This window comes from Mustela nivalis (genome assembly GCF_964662115.1).
Source record: "Mustela nivalis genome assembly, chromosome: 5".
Taxonomy (NCBI): Eukaryota; Metazoa; Chordata; class Mammalia; order Carnivora; family Mustelidae; genus Mustela; species Mustela nivalis.
Window position 1 is genome coordinate 1,676,941 of NC_139024.1, and position 19,236 is coordinate 1,696,176.

General features: G+C 60.1%; 1 protein-coding gene across 6 annotated transcripts in view; it reads right to left on the minus strand.

Annotated features, from left to right (window-relative positions):
- KIF25 (kinesin family member 25) overlaps nucleotides 1-19,236 on the minus strand; it is a 43,289-nt gene that overhangs the window by 15,587 nt on the left and 8,466 nt on the right. For 4 of the 6 annotated variants that reach the window (XM_082730483.1, XM_082730479.1, XM_082730482.1 and 1 more), the window contains 6 exons: nucleotides 16,311-16,433; nucleotides 14,735-14,873; nucleotides 13,943-14,046; nucleotides 11,828-11,916; nucleotides 9,785-9,821; nucleotides 529-596 (listed from right to left, as the gene is read on the minus strand). In XM_082730483.1, the coding sequence (XP_082586609.1) occupies nucleotides 529-596; nucleotides 9,785-9,821; nucleotides 11,828-11,916; nucleotides 13,943-14,046; nucleotides 14,735-14,873; nucleotides 16,311-16,433 (560 nt within the window). The remainder of the gene's footprint in view (nucleotides 1-528; nucleotides 597-9,784; nucleotides 9,822-11,827; nucleotides 11,917-13,942; nucleotides 14,047-14,734; nucleotides 14,874-16,310; nucleotides 16,434-19,236) is intronic. The other 2 variants (XM_082730480.1, XM_082730481.1) reach the window with 2 other exon arrangements.

A 19,236-nucleotide genomic window follows, 5' to 3' on the forward strand; every position in this document is an offset into this window, starting at 1 on the left:
CCAGCAGGCTCCCCCCGACCTTTCCGGGAAACTCAGGGCGTTGGCACTGCACTCTGGTGGGGGGTCTGTCCAACACTCCGTCTGCTTGCTGAGCGGCCGTCCGTTCTCCTGTTTTCTGGGTACACCTGCTCGGGGAGCTTTGATTTCCGGGTTTGCTCCAGCACCAGCCTGCCGGCTTGTTCCCCCAACAAACTCGCACAACGGCTTCCGAGTGATCCGGCCGGCAGTAATCTTCTCGTAGAGATCACGCTTTTAGTGGTGTTTCTTAAGGTCACAAAGACCTTCTCCTGTGTTTTCCGGTTTTATACTTCGTATCTAGGTCTAGATTCCATCTGTTTGCAAAAGGTGCAGTGCCCAGGTCAGGGGTCACCTGCAGGGGACGCCGCGGGCCGAAGAGACCGCTTTGCTCCAACGGGTGCCTGCTGCTCGGCCAGGAGCGGAAGGGACAGGTGGCATCGTGAGTCTCAGGAACCGAACATTTGTGGGAAATCTGTGTTTCCTGTCGTTGTTATGCACCGAAGCACTTACCTCTCGAAACTATACGTCTTGTGGATCGAACGGTGAGCCGGTCGGTCCCATCTCACCAGGACGGTTTCCTAACAAAGCAAAGCAGACAAGGCGGTAAGAGTCAGCCGGGGCCACACGGAGAACAGGGAGAAGGAGGAGCAGCGGCTGGCTCACCACCGCCCTCCGGCTGGTGCGGCCTGTCACTTGTTGGTGAAGGCGAGCCATGGCCATGGCCCGGCTTACAGATTGTCGCGGATGCACTTGACTGGGCCGCGCGGTGGAGCGACCCGACCGAGCCCGCAGGGTCCCCAGGACCGCAACGTTCGCTTCCCCTCGCAGGGCATGGTGCGCCAGGCGCTGCTGGGAGAAGTCGCATCCATGGGGACTGCCTGGCCGGCTCCTTCTCTGCATCAGACGGAAACGCAATGGCCCAGGACAGCGCCTCGCGGGGCACCCGACAGCTCGAGGCAGGCGCAAGACCCCCAGCGCTCACGAAGCCCCATCTCAGACATGCTGTCAGTCAATCATGGCTGCCGGTGCTAAAGGTTTTTTTATTTTGTTTTTTTCCCCCAAATACATCAACTTATGATCGTGCACAAGTGTCCCCAACACCACCGTGCGCATGAAGTGAAGGCCATCTCCAGCAGGAAGCACAGCATCAGATCACTCGGATCTGATCTGATGGCTCCAGTTCTGGGTTCGACTTGGTTCCAGTTCTAAAACAAGATGCAAATTCGCGAAAAGACAGAGTACGGGAAGACGTGAGAAAACAAACTCGCAGCTGCAGGGGTGAGTGACCGGCGCACAGGGACGTCGCCGTGACGGCTGTGGCGGGATGTGCCGCCCCATCTCCTCACGGCGCACACACGGCCGTGGGCTGCTCAGGAGCTGCAGACGCGCTGCAGGACCGTGTCGCTCCCCGTCCCAGGCGCGGCTGCCGGCCCTCCTGTCCGCTGCCCACCGGGGCTGCAGGTGCGCACTCCGCAAGGCCCCGCTCTCGCCAGAGAGCTGTCCTCTCCGCGGTGAGCTGTCCTCACGGTGGAAAACGAAGCGCTAGAGGACCACAGGGGCATCCGGGGAAGTCAGGCTGTGTGACAGTTCCTAAGCAGTTGCCTTGCCAACACATCCAGCCAACTTCTCGTGTCCTTGTCCCTTCCCAACACCCGCCACCCCCCAAAGAGATGGCCCCCTCGCCTCTCCTGAGCCTCTCTGTCCCCAGCCTGGTGCCCTTCAGGCTCTCTTTAGGTCACTGCTTTAGGAATCTTTCCGAAATGTAAACGAAACAGTGTGACAAAGAGAAGCATGCGCAGTGGCCCCCGGGGGGGCTGACAGGTCAATCGGGTCCTTCTCTCCAGATATTAGTTGCCCCTGGCAGAGCCGGAGGGGCACAGTGAAGAGTTCAGCAGCACCAACGGGGTGAAAACCCAGTCCACGGTGACTTCGGCCAGCAAGGAGCAGGGCCTCCGGCTGCCACCTTCTGCGTGCCACGACTCCCGGGACGCCTCCTCCAGGTGACACACGGAGACTCGCGCACGGCTGCATCCCAGCCTGGCTCTCCAGGGCAAGGCCTTATTCGCAGGGGAGTCGCCAGCAGAGAGGTCAGCACCCCACAGAGGGTCTCTCGAGCCCCTGCTGCGCTCCCAGGGCAGTTTCCGGCGCCGTCTAGCCTCACGCGGCGACGGCCATGTCGCGATATCATCGTGGCCATATTGTCCACAGCAGAAGTAGCTCCTCAGTCTTGTCCACTCTCGACCCTGAGAGAACGCCCCCCACCGCCGGGACGGAGGTACAGACAGGATGCCGGCAGCAGAGCCCACACCCCGGGCCCCCAAACCCAGAATCCGACCGCGGCCTGCGCCCCGCCTCTCCCAGAGGCGCCATTTCCCTTTTCCGTCGCCGGGTCACGGCGGCTTTCCTTTAATATTATGCCAAGATGTGTCCCCAGGGCCTCCCGGTGAACTCTGCGAAGAACACGGCCCCCAAAGTGTTTGGCTGATGTTTCCAAACACCCAAGTTTTAACCATAAAGAAAAACAAATGAAAAAATGCAAAGATTCGAACTTTTTCCCCCGAAAGCTCGAGGGACACCGTGTGAGGAACATAAGAAGCCATAAAAACAAGCCTGAGTCCAGAAGCGCCCCACGGCTGTTTCGAAGGCCGTCCTACAGCCTGATCACTGGGTCTCACATTTCTGAAATGATTCCAAGAACAAAGTCTCACTTTCCCGAGCACAGCTGCGGCGTCCGCGCTGACCCACGCACACCGCCTCCCTCACCCTGCTCCACACGCCTTCTCCTCACAAGCAAGATTCCTTCCCTTGACCTTGTAGGATCATCTCCTTTTATCCAAAATTGTAAGCACTTGCCCTTCCTTCCGGGAGGGGAGCGGCCCGACACGCAGGTATGACAGAGATCCTCGGGGCTCCGCACGGCATGGACATGCCTGCTCGCGGAATCCCAAGGCTCCCGGGGGCTCCGTGCGGTGCGTGCCCCGCTCAGAGCCAGCCAGGAGCGAAGGCGTTCTCCTGACACGGAGGTGCTTCCGTGTCTGTTTCCAGTGCCCCTGGACAGCTGCAGAAACATCCAGGGCCTACGATCTTTGCCACGGACTCAGCCATCACATTTTGAAGCTAAAAGTCAGTTTTTAAAGATTTTATTTATTTATTTGACAGAGAGAGAGAGAGATCGCGAGTAGGCAGAGAGGCAGGCAGAGAGAGAAGGGGAAGAAGTCTCCTTGCTGAGCAGAGAGCCCGATTCGGGGCTCGGACCCAGAACCCTGAGGTCATGACCCAAGCCAAAGGCAGAGGCTTAACCCACTGAGCCATCCAGGCATCCCTAAAAGTCAGTTGTAATCCAATGGCCAGATGCTGAGACCAGGAGGAGCTAAGTGAAAGGCATTCAGCATGGAAGGCCCTGCCCTGCCCTTGGGGCTGGTCAGGCCAACCTCGGGGAGCTGGGGAAAGCGGAGGCTGCAGGCGGACGCACTCTGAGTCCACGAGTTCTCCACACTCTCGGGGAGCGTCATGTCCTTGTTCTGAAAACCTGCTGGATGGGCCATGAGTTCTGCAAATAGAAGGCAACCTTCCTCTCCCAGGAAATGTGTGGGCTCCGTGACCCAAGGGGCGGGAACGGTGAAAGACGGTCGTCACTCTGGTCTCATTACCTCGGAGTTGCTGCCTGCATTGAGACAAATACATCTCGGCCAATTCATGTTCAGTTTGGGATGCCGGCGGGGCTCAGTCGGTGAAGCATCTGCCTTTGGCTCAGGTCATGATCTCGGGGTCGTGGGGTGAATCTGGCTTCGGGCTCCCTGCTCAGTGGGGAGCCGCTTCTCCCTCCGCCTCTGCCCCACTTGTGCTCTGTCTCTCTCTTTCAAATAATTCAATAAAATCTTTTTAAAAAGTCACAGAATCTGCTCATTAAAAAAAAAAAATCATGTTGAGTTGAAAAACTCAGTCCCCCAAAATACAACTAAAACTCACCAATGACATTTTAGGACCAAATACAGACTGGAAAATTTATTTACTTATAACTATCTACAGTGTATGCAGTTTTATTTATAAGTATAGTTTCTGTAAGTTTTTATACATAATTTATAGGTACTATAAGTAGTTATGAATATCGTGTAACCCACGGCTTTTATCAGCAACCGCGTCTATAATACCTGTTCAATGCATGACAGCTCAAAATGAGATCAGATGTAGTGACGGACTCAGACGGTGGGGGGAGGGGGCGGTGGTCACTGCCACGTTCCAGCTCCCGCGCTGGACGATGCCGTCATAGAGGTCTGCGTGCTAGTAAGCAAGTGGCATACACTCCAAATCACCCTAAATCCTGCATAAAAAACCAGACAGCCAAACAGACAACGAACAACCCCCCTGGATACTGACTATGAAGTGGCTGGATTTCCTCTCAACTACGGAACACGGGCGTGTGGGGACACACAGATGGAGCCAAGGTCAGGAGCCCCCAGGGTCTCCCGAACTCTGGAGCCTGGTCTCTGAGCGGCAAGGGACGCAAGCCAGCATCCTGACGCTTAACCAGATCTTCCCTGGGCACCTGGGCAGGAAGCCAGGGACTCTTGCGTTATTTCAAAGCTGATGAGTAAAGGGGAAAGGACAGAGCTCCCCCGTGGGCTGTCCCGCTGGGCCACAGCAAGGACACGGGAAACGTCCAGGAGTAAAGGAAGAAGGAATGACAGAGCTAGACTAACACCATTTTGCAACGCGGTGACACGAAGGAGAGCCACCATCGTTCCCATCACAGAGAAGCCCCCCTCAATGGAGAACGCAGCCCCTTCCTGCCTCAGGGAGGGAGCCTGGGTCTGGCCCAGACTCCGGGCCCACCTGCCTCTCCACAGGACATGCAGAGGAAATTGGGTGGAAATTTGGTGGCTGGGGCAAGGTCACACACATCTTCCTGGAAAGAGCGGGAAGGCCAGATGGTGGCATGTGTGTCTCATCTGTCATTCATCTTGTTCCCACGTGGCCATGCAGGAAGCTCCTGACTGCTGAGAGGCCCCCCTCTCCCAAGCTGGGGGCTCCCGCGAGCGTGAGCAGGGCCGCCACATGCTGCCATCGGGACAGGACCTGTGAGCCTGGCAGAGGGGGCAGAGCTGGGAGAAGGCGTAGAGTCACGTGTTCTCAGACCGACTGCCCGCGGCCTCAGCCTGGTTCCCCACGGTGTGTGTGTCTTGGTTTGTAGGAGTTTCCTGACGCATCTTATGAAAGTCTTCAGGGAAACTCTCTTGTCTGTGTTCAACATTCCCGTGGGCAACAGGCGGAATCAAATCCGAACTCGAATCCTGCGGCTTCTTCTGGTGCGCCGCCGAGCTGGAGACACGGCCAACCTGCGGGCGGGCGCCTCTTTCTACCTCTGACAAGTTCAAAGATTCACCTTTTGTTTGCAAATTCATCCCCAAGGCATCCGGATTTCCTTCCCTGGTCTTGTCACTGGGAACACAGCCAGTGTTGGTCCCACAGGGCCTGTCCCTACAGCTGGTCTGTGGGGCGCTGCCCAGCCCCCCTTCCACGCTCGGCTGCTTCTGCCCCTCTCGTCCCCGGAACGGGACTGCGACACCTGTTCCCTGCCCCCACAAACGTACCCCCTGCTCACTGGCATCTTGTCCAGGAGTCAGAGACCACAGGTCACGTAGCCAATACGGGGTGCCAAGCCCTGTGTCGTCCACTCTTCATGATCACGTAAGGACAGAGACGCTCGGCGCCGCGTGCTGGTAACCGAGAGGGGGTTCCACGGACCCCACAGCGGTGCTCGCAGACGGCACGCAGCCGACTTCTGTCTAAGTGACCGGAGCTCATGTGGCAGTGTTAGGTGATACTGCTTTACTGTTTTGCTATTCCTCGATGAGGACATGAAGGGTGGTGTTCGTGTCCGTGAGAATTATTTTTCAGAAACAGCAGGAAGAATATATTTATTATTATGTTTGTGTATTGCTAGTAAGTATTAAGTAGTCCTGGTTCTTTCCACATTTCCAGCTTGCTGGTGACCGGCAGGCCGGGCCGCGTGCCCCTACGCTTGCTGGCATTCTCATTGCGTGTTCCCCTCGGAGGTCAGGAGCACGGTCAGTACGGGTGGCCCCATGCACAGACACACACATACGTGTGCACCGAGGCCGGATGCTGGCAAGTTGCACATGGCGGGGAGGGAACAGGACATTCCAAACGGGGTCTTGTGAACACGGGCAAAGCTGGCATGGGCTGACGCAGACGAGGGGCTGATGAATTCCTCCAAGAGCCTGAAGAGGTGAATGGGTGCTGGGAGTGACAGGGACGGCGCTTTTCAGACTGGGACCCCCGGCAGGGCCTTTGCGGGTGGTGATGCTTGTGCTGAGCGCGGAGGTCAGGAGGGCAGGCCAGGCCCGGAGCACGGAAGGGGTTTTGGCCCGAGGAGCAAGTGCAGAGACCTGCGGGCAGCACGGGGCTGGTACCGGTCAAGGCCAGAGTGGCAGGAATGGGGCATGAAGGAGCCGGTGGCAGACGAACGGGAAAACAGAGGTCAGACTCGAGTGTCTGACTTTGTCCTTAAGTCCTTGTGACTTCACGGAGGAGCCGGAGCCGGAAGGGCTCGTACGCCATCCCAGTGCATCTCCGGGCCTGCTCCCAGCTACGGAATAGGTCAGACACAGGCAGGAGACAGAGGAACGGGCCAGCTAGCTCTGGGGAGGGGAGCACGGCCCGGAGGGCAAGGGCGATGGGAAAGGAGTAGAGAGACCCAGGGAAGGGATTCTGAAGGACACACAGGACCGGCTCAGGGGTGACAAGGCAGGCGTCGACGGTGACTCCGGTTCGGGCACCAGGAACTGAGTGCATGGAGTTGCCACTTGCAAAGACGGGGAGTCAGGCAGAGTCTGTCTGAAGGGGAAACCAAGGGTTCAGTCTGGGATGTTCTGGCTGGAGATCACGTGAGCCATCGAATATCGGTTCTAAGACGGAGGCCGCCTGGAGCAGGGACACAAAGGGGACAGCTGCTTTACATCTCATCGCAGCAGAGATGGGGGTCCTGGGGGCCGGACGCCAGAGTTTCCGCAGCACCACGGGTCTCTGCCTTTTCCAGAAGCTGCAGCTGTTTGCAGAGGATGGATGAACCTCAGGACAAGGACAAGGACGCTGTTAAGGACCGTAGGAACTTCGACCATCAAAACTTTGTCTCAGGCATTGCAAATCCATCAGTCTTTGTAAGCACCTCTCAAAAGAGCCTTGACCTCAAGAACAGATATTTGCATGAGAAGCGACGGACCCATAGGCCTCGTAGCTGCGTTCAGAAACTCAAGCATGTGCCAGGCAGGCTGGTGGTTCAGTAAGAGTGAAGGGAAGGAGGACTGCAGACAAGACGACAGAGCCCAAGACCTGGTCCTGCAGATCCGGGTTCACACAGGCCACAAGAGCCCAGAGAGGGGCCAGGCTGCCGCTCGAGATGATTCTACTTACAGGTTGAGTCCGGGACTATTTAAGGTCGAATTCGACAGCAGCCTGAAAGGAAACTCAACACACACTTGCAGCCTCTTCTGAGTCCACCGTGGGGTCACCTTCCACCCACGCCCCCCCAGACCTCTCAGCAGAGTCCCTGATACCACGTTCCTGAACAAACAGCTCTGTTAGGTTAAAAAGCAACTTGGGACCCCACTGATTGCCTTAAACAACCCCAAATCACCCAATCAATCTTGATGGGTAAAATGGGAAAAAAATAACAAACCCTCCAACTTTTGTATTTGAAGCTTCAGAGGGACTTGGACAGGGACTGGAGGGGACAGTCACCAGGATGAACAGGTCCTCTGCACGTGGGGGCCGGGCCCCAGGCTCAGGAGACCGGTTCCTAATGAAAAATAACTCTGAAGGCCGACCAGGATGCCCACAGACCACACAAAGTGTAGAAAAGGTCAGAACTTCACCATGAATACATAGTGTCTAGAGCTCCTTTTAGCTCAAATTCCTAAGAAGGAGAATTGAATTTGTTCCCTGCTGTTTGAGGACATACGATGCGTCCAGTGACAGGTGAAAAAATACCTAAAAACAAGGACTTTCTAAAGTGCTCACTTCTGCAGCCTGTCGGGAGCGTTGATCGGAGCACCAAATGCCCCCCGGGCCGCTCTGCAAAACGGAGGCCATCGGTCCGCATCCGGAAGGGTCCTTGCACGGAAGGGTCCTCGCGGGTTACGACCTGTGACCGTGGCGGGACGCGCTGCCATGGCCGGCGTCTCCACAGCGGGGGTGGCAGGCAGGCAGCCACACGCGGCTTGCACGCGGCCCGCCGTCCAGAGGCCTCATCTCAGCCCCGAGCTCACACCTCACGTGCTCCTACATTCATGCTGTGACGGTCGCGACGCGCTGCCCGGGTGCGGCAGCCGCGCACAGTCACGACTCAGCCTGGGGAGGACTCTCAGCCGTGCACAAACCCGGGCCGTCGCCGTCCGGCTGACCTTCGCTCCCGCTGGCTTCAGACGCGTGCCCAAGCCACTGGCCAGCTCTCCGGCGTGTTTTGTGATGCTCTGCCGACCGAGCCATCCGGGCTCTTCTCTGGAGTGTTTTGGATTGAACGTCAGACAGCAGCATTCCGTGTTCCGCTGATGAGGACTCCCATGTCCACACGCGCACCGCACCGTCTAACCCCACATCGCGACCTTAGCAGGACGGATCCGGTTCCCCTGGCTGTCCCCACAGCGTGCGGTTCACAGCTGGGTGCGGGCGCTGTGATCTCAAGCCCTATGTGTCTCTCCTGCTGGCTCCTGTCTCCCTTCCTGGGGGTCTGATTTCTCAGAGAATAGGGTCACTTGTCCTGTGATGTGTCTCCCCTTCCGACTCGCAGATTTCTTGCTCTGGTTCAGAAGGACCCTGAGACTCTGTTCGATGGAGGCTTGGCTTTGAGGCCCCAGTTTCTCTGTCACGAGTCTGTCTACACCTCCCATCCATCACCACTTCCTGTCTGAGCATCTCGCTTTTGGGGAAATTTCTAGGGCTTTGGGTTCCAAGGGCTTCGGGAACCTTCTGTGGTAAAGATCCCGCTGACCCCCAGGGGTCTTGCGCCCATGGAAGTCTGTCCCCCCAGAGCCATTAGGACTTTCTAGTGCTGAGTTCTAATTGCCTCACATACTCCGTGTCGGTATCAGCCAGACTCTTCTACAGAGAACAACTTTCCCTAGCCAGCAACCCGCAGTCCATTTCATAATGGAAAGCCATCATAATGTTTATCTCTTTGTAACTTCTAGAACAATCGGGTGAAGGTGTTTGACTCTTGGCACCCACGGCTACTGCAGAGCGCCATGTCCCTGCACGTGGAAGCCAGGTGGGGCGCTGGGGTTCCTGCTGTCACTTCCAGGCCTCCTGGGTACAGAAAACCAAGAAACACGCAGGTTCTGAAGAGAATACAAAACCGCGAGCTGGTGGTCACCGTGGCCATTGCACGAATCTAAAACCAGTTGGGTCACCCGGCTACACAGGTTTGAGGCTTGTGTTTCCTCCCTAATGCTCTACACTGCAGGCCCCCTCTCACCTGTGCTGGCTGGTTTGGGAGCCGGAAAACCAGATAAAACGAAGGTGAAGTTGCTTTCCTCACACACCCCCACAGGTAGGAACCTTGTGGCGTCTCAGGACGCACGTGCGCCCGGCGGCTCATCGGTGTCTCGCTCCCGTGGAAACTAAGCCCCAGAACCCGTCCTGATCCAGGAGGCTCTCTAAGTTACTCCCCGGGGTGGGCATCTGGGAACCGTGGGAACCACCCCACGGAAGGCTCCTCCAGAGACGGTGTGTTGGGGATGTCACTCACGTCGTCCACGGCGTGGACCACTCCTGCGGGCGCCGAGCTGGGGGCAGAAGGAAGTGAAAACGGGCGTCACGGTGGCGCCCCCGTCCGCCTCCCACCATCCACACTCTTCCACACTCCTTCCTTTCTCTTTTCTTTCCGAGAATGCGTGAGAGACGGACCACACGCACGTGGGCTGAGGGGAAGGGGCAGAGCGGGAGGAAGACAGAGTCTCAAGCAGACGCCGCACAGCGCAGGGAGCCCGATGCGGGACTCGATCCCAGGACCCTGAGACCACGACCTCAGCCGAAGGCAGATGCGTCCCTGTCTGAGCCCCGCGGGCGCCCGACACTACACCACGCTCATTCCTGCTGAGACCGCTTTTGTTTTCACCGTCTAGACCTCCCCAGCGGTGCGCTCCTCGCCTCTGGTTTGTCTCTCTGCCCCTCTGCCCGCCGCGGCTCCCTCTGGTGTCAGAGTCTCGGGCTCTTCCCGTTGCTCGGCTTCCCTCCCCTCCTCCCTCGTCACACTCTCTGGAAGCGTCTTCTCCCACGCCTCTGCTCTTCATTCCATACCCCTGTGTGTCGTGGGAGAGACAGGACATCTCTACCCCAAGTCTCAGGTGACTGATGGGCAGCAAACCTCACAGCACAGTCTCTGCCTTCGGGAATTCAGGTCTTTGAGGGTAGTCGGAACCTGGAAAAACGCAACGTGCTCCAGAGCGAACATCAAGTGAACACAGGCGAGGCAGGAACGTGAGGGAAAGTCTGCGAGGCCGCCGGGGCCGTGCCGCTGGGGCCGTGCCGACAGGCCGCCCGGCAGAAGCAGCACCGGGCAGCGGGACTTCCTGCGACGGTGCGAGCAGCCCAACCCCGGCAGTGAGATGTCGCTCACGCCACGGGAACCCCGCACTCAGGGAGACACCTCGAAGCAAGACCGCCAGCCCTGGGGTATGCCGCGGTTCCCGACACACCTGGCTTTCCGACCCTTTGACAGACGGCTGCTGGCCACCGGCCACCACGGCCCAGCAAAGTCTGAGCTAGCAAAGTAAGACCGGATGAGAAAGATATCCACTCTCTGTCAAAGAGATACGAACTGTGTTTCACACTGTAGGGCAGGCCCGGGGCCTCCTGAAGACCTTCCAAAGTCACGTGCTAGACCATATGACACACACACCAGCGAGACGCAAGGCAGGCCCCTCCAGGAGAACAAGATTTAGGCTGACAAGAGGAGGCCCCCGACATGAGCCAACTTACAGGGCAGGGGTGAGAGCCTGTTGGCCGCAGAGCCCCCAAGGCTGACCTAAGGGAAGCAGGGGGCTCGTGGGCAACATCGTGTAGGCCGGAGGGCCCGGAATGTAGGATCCATTCCACAGGCAACGGGGCTGACCTTTCCGCAAGGGTTTGTTTCATCTGGGGAAGAAGGGAAGGTCCTATTGAGACAGTTTTCAAGTCAACAGCCAACTAAAACCACATCAGGTAGTTCTGTGCGACTCATCAATACCACCAGAACTCTGTCCACGTCACAACGACCAGCCGTGTCCACACAGAGAACCTTCTCACACCCCGGAGGGCTCTTCAGAGTCAGTAAAGAAGGATGCCCCTTCCCTCTGATGGACTAGCAGGCAGAGCAGGACCAGCCAGAGCCTGGCCTTCTCGATTGCTGAAAGGAGCCTGACCCCACTGGGCCCCAGAATCCCTATGACCACACGGGGCTCGCTCGGAACTTCCCGCCACGTTCAAGCCACATTCCAACGGCCTATTAACTCCTCAGCTTCTTCCAGAAAATCACCCTCCCCCAGAGCATGAGAAATCCCGCTTCGGGGCAAGGGGCAGGAACACAGGACGCACAGGAAATGGCTGCACTTTCTTTTTCCTTCAAAGAGACAAGTGCGCATGCGTGCGTGCACACACACGCACACACACACATGCGCACGCACACACATGCGCGCACACACGCGTACACACACGCACGCGCACACATGCACACGCACATGCGCACACACGCGCACACACACATGCGCGCGCACACACACGCACAAACACACACCATGCAGAAGCAGATCACCTGTCCCGGGAAGCTTGACCATCGAATTCCTCATCGGAAGGCAGCGGAGGGCGAATCCGACAATGAACTCTGACATTCCCTTTTAGCTCCTACAACCAGAGAGTTTCCACCTGTGAGCAGAGGAACCGTTTCCCGGAGAGGACATCCCGAGGACTGGCTTCTGAGCAAGCCCCCAGGGAGGGTACTGGGCGCTCAGTGCTCTTTCAGGCTTTTTAAAAATCCCCACGTGAACGTGTTCCCTGGCAAATGCCTGTCCTGTGGTGCTCGGACGCGCTTCCCGGCGCGGCACCGGCCTTGTTTGCCCACGGGTCCTTTCCCAGCGTCGACACCATGATGAAGCCGTCCGTTCCTCCTTCACGGCACAGCGTGTCAGAAACACAAACTCTGCCACCGTGTCCCCTGGAAGCCATGCGTCCCCAGTGCCTCCCGCCAGCCCTTGGTGCACAGCTGCGCTGCGCACTCCCCCGACGGCTAAAGCACCGGGTTTTCATCGCTCCTGAAGGGCTGTGTCCGGAACAAGCAGCTCATCTCTAGCTGCACATTTCTGACCTGCTGACTGTCTTTGCAGCCTTGACCCTAACAACCTAGTCCGTGCTTGGGACTGTCACCTGACACTGGGGATGCCGCACCCACTGGAAGGGAGCCACACACTCCTCCCCAGCACCCCAGATGACAGACACGTCAGTGGGAAAGCATGGGAATTGTCGGTGTGGCCATGGTTCTATCAGACCAGACATCGGTGGGGGCAGACGTGGGCTTGGGAACCAACACTGTGTCACAAGACAGGAAAGACCATGCAGAAGGAGGGGGAGGGCCAGGCAGGAGAACCTGGGAGACAGCAGGTGAAGGGCAGTGTCAGGTGACCTAAGAGGCGGCCACATCCCTGAGTGGCCCCAACAGGAAGGGACGGCCACCTCCACTTCACGTGCACCAGGCCTCCAACGGCACAGCCCAGTGTGGTCTGTGAAGCCTGGGGGAGGGACCCGGTCCCCAGACTGAGCCTGGGGTCTGAGCTCCTGTGGCAGGGCTCCGGAGAACATGCCGGAACTCACAGCTGGTTGGTTCAACCGGTCGCCACGCACAGCTGTTTTTGCTGCAGCAGCATGAATAAGACACCTACCGACTGATTTACAGGCTAGAGGGCTCTTGGGGAGACCCACTGTCTGTCAGCGGGTCTTCCAGGGTGCAGAACACAGCTGGGGGTCAAGCCTCGTCCCCTGGCCTGGTTCCTGCCGAGAGGGCCAGCCCGGCCCCTTCAGGCCCCGGGGGAGCACAGGGGACCGGCAGCTCCTGGCTGGTCTCTCACCTGGTCTGTGCAGCAGGGAGGCACGAGGTCAGGACGAGGTATGTACACGCACCAAGCGCTTCCAGAGCGCCTGGCTGGCAGGAAACGCGCAGTGGATGCATCTGCTGCGGTGGCCCGGAGCCCGAGCCCCGCCTGCAGGCAGCCTAGGACGGGGGCCACGCCGACCCGTGGGGGAGCCCAAGGGCACTTCCCAGGAGCACAGGCTCCGTGGGACCGTGAGCCCGCCACGCCCCCCGACCTCCCAGGAGCAAAGCAGCTCATCCAGCAGACCATCAGCTCCGGCCTCGCTGGAGCACACGCGGAGCCGGGGTCCTCACACCTCCCGGGCCTCAGCCCCACACCGCTAGACAGGAAGGCCAGCCAGCCTCGGCGTCCTCCCGGCCACCGAGGAAAGCCAGGGCCAGCGCCCGGCGGAAGGCTGAGCTCTAAGGACCCCGGCTCACGCGTTCCAGGGGCCGCCCTCGCAGACCCCAGGGCACAGGCCTGCCCCTGCCCTGGCACACAGCCAGGGGTCTCACCGCCCCGCCCCACCCCCTGCCGCTCAGCCCCGCCCCTTCCAGCCTGCGGGCCCCGCCTCCCACAGGCCACGCCTCCCACAGGGCCACTTCCCCCACTGGTCACGCCGCCTCCTGCGGGCCACACCTCCTCACTGGCCACACCTCCCCGAGGGCCACGCCTCCCATCAGGCCCCACCTCTCTGGCCACACCTCCTCGCCTATCCACCCCCACCCCCACCCGGACCTTTCACTGAGGTCCCTCCTCCAGGTCCCGTGTCCCGCCCCTTTTCTTGGACCGCGGACGGCGCTCACCACCAAACGGTTGTGCAGCACCTTCCTCTTCTGCCTCTCCAGCTCATACCGCGCGCTCACCTCCTGAAAGGACCTCTCGAGGCGGCCCGCCTTCGACTGCCAGGCTGCGGGGACAGTTTTACCCCAAGTGTGAATGCGGTTTGGGAAGAGGATCTTGAGACCCCCGTGACCTGCTCCCCCTGCAGGAGATTGCTGCGTCCCGAGGGAAAGCCGGGGCTCCTCTCCCCCCCCCCCCAGCCCCCTTTCCAGAGCCGAGGCACGCTACCGCCCATTAGATAACCCAACCGTCCCCTTTCCTGGAGTGTGTCTTGGAGGACCCCCCGCGAGCATACATGTGCCCACCTGTCACCTGGCTCAAGACCCAGCAGGAGGGTCCCTGAGCGGAACCCTCCCAGTAAGGTTGGCCTCATTCCCACAGTGCCGCTGGGGTGAGCACTTACAGCCCCAGAGCCAAAGCACCCTGCTCCCCGGGCTGTAAGTCTGGTAGGTGACAAGAACATCCCCACCTCCACCCAGTAGTGACCGAGCCCAAGAAAGAGGTGACCAGACGGAAGGGACATCACACCACACATCAGGGACATCTGACACAGGGGACTCAGCAGGGATGCGGCCCCAGCGCAGCGCCAGCATCAGCATTGAGGGAGCCTCTTATCATCCCCAGGGGACAGGGGAAATCTCATGTCCATTCCCAAGCAGCAGCACAAAGTCACAGCTGAAGCCAACTCCAGTCCCCGGCAGGCCTCTGTCCCTGTCAACGGACCGGGCAGCCATTGGGTTAGGGCCTCACCGTACCTAGCAAAGCCTCGTGGCAGAGCGGTGCCCTCTGCACGGCCGCCACCACCTCGGAAAGCCCGTCCTGCAGGTGCTCCCGGCAAGCTCTGAAAACCTCCAGAGAAGAAGCTCGCAGCGCCTCTGTGTCCTGCTTCAGGGCCTGGACCAGAGAACACACGCGGCGGAGATAAGGTCATGGGTCACACGGCACCGTCTGGAATAGTCAAGTGAGGGTCTGCGAAACAAGAGCACAGCCACACGGGTAACACAATCACACACAGACTTCCCAGGACCCGCGTCTCTTCAGAGCTGAAGCTCTCTAACGTTAGAGGGAGGACAGCTTCCTGTCGGCCGCGGACTTCCTCACGAGGCCGGCCAGGCCCCAGTCCCCACGCCGGCCTCCGCACGCAGGAACGGAGCTCTGGCCTCTTGCGCCGACCGCCCTCAGGACCACACTGTCCTGAGCACACGATGACAGCCATGCTGGCCCCGTGCTTGTGAGACCCACGTCCAGGCGCACACGCAGGGTGTTCAGTGAACTCGGGGGGCAATGGAGCCGATAAGCGGTGCCCCCCACGTCAGGGGCTCTTCCCTTCTGAGGCCGTGGGACACTGTTGGGCACCAGGACAAGTGGCCCAGAAGGAAGGAGCGGCCGTCCTGGGGTTTGGCCTCCAGCAAGTGAACCGCGAGACCCCCGCCCATCTGAGATACACGTCCTTGGGTTAAGTCTTTCTTTTCCGTGAAAGGGAGACCATTTCCGTATGTTCCGTATCAGGAACATTCTGACAGAATGTCCACACTGACATCTCGCGTCGCAGAGGACGGTGACTCCGCACGCACTCCCCGGTCCGTGGGCAGGAGAACGAGCCTGTTGGGGGGACTGATGGTGTTTGCAGACGGCGTTTCTGCTGTTGTCATAATGATCTTTCTTTCCCCTCCTAGTTTCTGCCCCGGTCACTTGTTTGTGAGGAAAGGTGGACAATGCTCGCGGACACACCGCAGCATAAAAATAACCCAGCACCGGCTCGCCCTGGACACTTGCCAGGCGCCCTAGAGCCACGGCCACGCTCTGACTTTTCTTTCCGGACAACTTAGCAGTTTACCGGGAGCCACCCCTGGGACTGCGGTGGCGAGTGTCTGGGCTGTCCGGGCCCCAGCAAAGCCGCGCCCTGCCCTGTGACACTGGATTAAAGGAGAGGCCCACCCTGCCTCTCCGTGTGGCGGGATCAGAGCTGTGTCACACAGCCCGGCCACAGCCACACAGTGCTGCTTCTCCTTCCCGCGTGGGCTCAGGACCCCAGGCCTCCAAGTCGGCAGGAAGGCAGAGCTCCCGACCTGAGCGCCAGGGGCCCATGTCCCCAGCACAGGGAAGCTTCTCCCGCCTCGTGAAGAGGGCCACAGGGGCAAACGTGCCGGGACCCCACGCCTGCCGACTGAGGAGCTTCGCTTCCTACAGCAAGCCTCCTCCCAACCCCTTCAGACGGGATCTGGGCTCGCAGGCTTACACTTCCCCAGTCTCGCCAGAAACGGCCCCGTGAGTGAGGGACGCGGACAGCCGCATGTAAACACAGGGACCCACTCGCAGAGCTGCTCCTACCTGAACGCGGCGCCAGAGCTGGGGTGCGGCCAGGGCTGCGCTTCTCCGCGGGGGCTCCCGCTCAGGGCACCGGGAGCAGAGCTGGGTGGCCGCGCCGGCCCCCTTCCCGTTCGTTCCTCGGTACTGTTGTGCACAAGAGAATAAAAGACGGTCAAAGTGTCAGCCCCTGGGAGCAGGTGCACTCCTCTGAGCGGAGGCTGTTCACTACTGTCTGCTGCGTCCCACCGGCCCCACCTGCCGCGGCCTGGCCGCACCCCTCGGCCTGCGCAGGGCCCCCAGGGGTGGCGGGTGAGGAGGGTGAGGCGGCACGGGGGCACAGAGGGTGCAGGGACAGGAGTGCGGTGCGGAGACGAGGGGCTCACGCGGGGCCGTGTGGACATGGGGCGCAGGGGGTCCTGAAGGCATCTGCCTGTGGCAGGTGTTTAAGGACCGAGCTGTCTGGCCCCGTGAGTGGGGCAGGGTCGGGGGCCGCAGACCTCGGCAATAACAGGGTCGCTGCTTGGCTGTTTCCTTCAGGGCGATGCCAAGCGCGCGGAGATTTTCAGGACAGAAACCTTGTTTGGGAAGATGGCTCCGGGAGTTGGGTGGACAGGACGGAGTGGAGGGGGCTGTCACGGGGGACAGAGTAGAGGAGTCAGGACACATCCAGGGACAGACTTGGCATGTGCAGGAGGTGGCGCAGCGGGCTGCCCGGGACCCCTGCAGCTCCAGGGCCCCTGTCCTGTGCGGCCAGCTGCGCAAGGGCCATGACTCAGGTCCTGAGGGAATGGGGATGCATTCGGGATTCTGCTTGGCTTTGGTTTGTGCTCTACGGTGTTTGAGTCCTGACGCTCTCGTGCTGCGTCCTCGTGGCTCATAGTGGTGCCGACGGCCTCCCGCAGAGACCAGCCACGGCCTCCCACGAAGAGAAAACCCGCAGCTCGGTACCAGCAGTCACAGTGCCATGGCAGCTGCTGCTCAGGGAGAGCGACTCGCCATGACCTCACCACGTCCTTATGATGTCCTAACCATGTCCTCGCCACGTCTTTACGATGTCCTAACCATATATCTAACGTGGCGATGCGTGGCTGCAAGCCGAGGGCACGTGAGCTCGCTGCATGAGCAGGCACCGGCTTCTCTTCAGGAAGAGTGTGGAGGCAGAGGACGCAGGCCTCCCAGCACGTGGGGCCGACGGGGGACACCTGGGCTCAAAGCGCGCCTGCGGCAAGGAGGAGGCCCAGCGGGTGCGGGGCTCCCCTCCGCGTCTGCCCCGGCCGCGGACAGCGCAGAGAGCAGGCGGGAGGCCGGCCACGGAGACGGCAGCACCTGGAACAGGAGCCGCTGTGGGGCCGGGACAGGCCAGGGTTGGGGGTGAAGCACCCTGAGGACCGGTGCCGCCTGAGCATGGGGGGCCAGGGCCGCCTGGCTGCGGATCTTTCCCTGGTGCTTGAATGTTCTTCACTACAACTCTTTCTGCAGCAGGGGACAGGGGCGAGCCTGCTGTCGGCTGGGCAGGGCTGGCCCCCTCCGTGCCGCACGGGAAGCCTGTCCCGTAGATCCAGGGCTCTGCGCGCTGTGACCCGGCACACTGCCACCACTCCAGCGACTCGGGACAATCCTTATCTCACGGAGACGCGCTGGGCAGGAGCATAGCCGGAGAGTCGAGGCCCTGCCCCTGGCTAACAGTCATGCGGCCCCAGGCTGCGTCTCTGCTGACGGAAAGGAAATAAACTAAACCAGAGAGTGATTGCATTGGATTCGGCTCCTCTGCTCCGGCGGCGGCAGACACTCCGACCGAACTCCTCTCGGTGGCCGGAAGGTAGGAAAGCGCCGTGATGGCAGGTAAGTGGATTCTGTCCCAAGGGCCCGACAAGGGAGAGAGGGGACGGGGCTCTGTTCCCTCGGAGCCGCTCTCCTGTCTCCTCTCCTCGGCGCTGCACAGCGGGGGCGTCCAGTAAATGCCAGAGAGGAGACGCGCTTGTGACTCTTGGGACGGATCCGTCGCAATGGCCGGGGTCGGCACTGTCCCAGCGCGCCGGGGCCCGCTCCCCTCCACCCCTACGCTGAGGTCTCACGGCAGCTCCCACGGTTGTGGAAACCCACGTCTTCCCTGGACTCCAGACCGCGAGGACACGTGCTTCCTTCCAATCAAAGCTTTTGACTGTAATTCACCCAAAACCATGTCAAGCAGACTCTTCCCGTGTGCCGAGAGCAGGAGGGACGCCCGAGCTACATGTGTGACACTGAAGGGGACACGGAGGTTGCTGGTGGGACGGGCCAGTGCGGCTGGAGGACGTGTTCTTGATGTGAGCCCTCCACACTGAGGAGAACCTACACGCAGGGACGCTCAGGGCAGCCCACCCATCCGTGGGACAATGACGGCTCCAGAGAACCCACGGCCCGTCCTGTCCTGGGCGCAGCAGGTACCAGGAGCCACGTGGGCACGGGCCTGTGCAGACTACAGCTCGGGGACGTCGCGCGGTTCAATGCTCCACCCATTATGTGGCTACAGACAAAACGGAAGCAAACAAAGGCCCTAAGCTCTGAAGGCTCAGATTCTCTCGGAAAAAATATAATGTACATTTATTTAAACATCCAGACCCGTATTCCAAAGTCTCCGGTACCGACTGTAGGTCCAACGGGAATTCAGAGGGAAATGAAGTTGAGCGACCGAGTCTGGTACGTGGGATACGGGGCCATCTGGCTTCCAGGGCCAGGCTGGCCAAGGAGGGACAGGCGGAAAGCCACTGGTGCCCGAGGGTACTGAGCAGCAAAGCCCGGAAGCAGCAGCTCAGGGCTCTGGGGAGGCAGCGGATTCATTTGGAGAGAGACACTGAAAACAGGAGCAGTGTCCACGAGTAGGACAAGCTGCCCTGGACGTGTGACCAGCCACTCTCTGCAGCTAGGGCTGCTGGTGGACCGCGGCTCCTGGAAGAGTCGCGCGCCC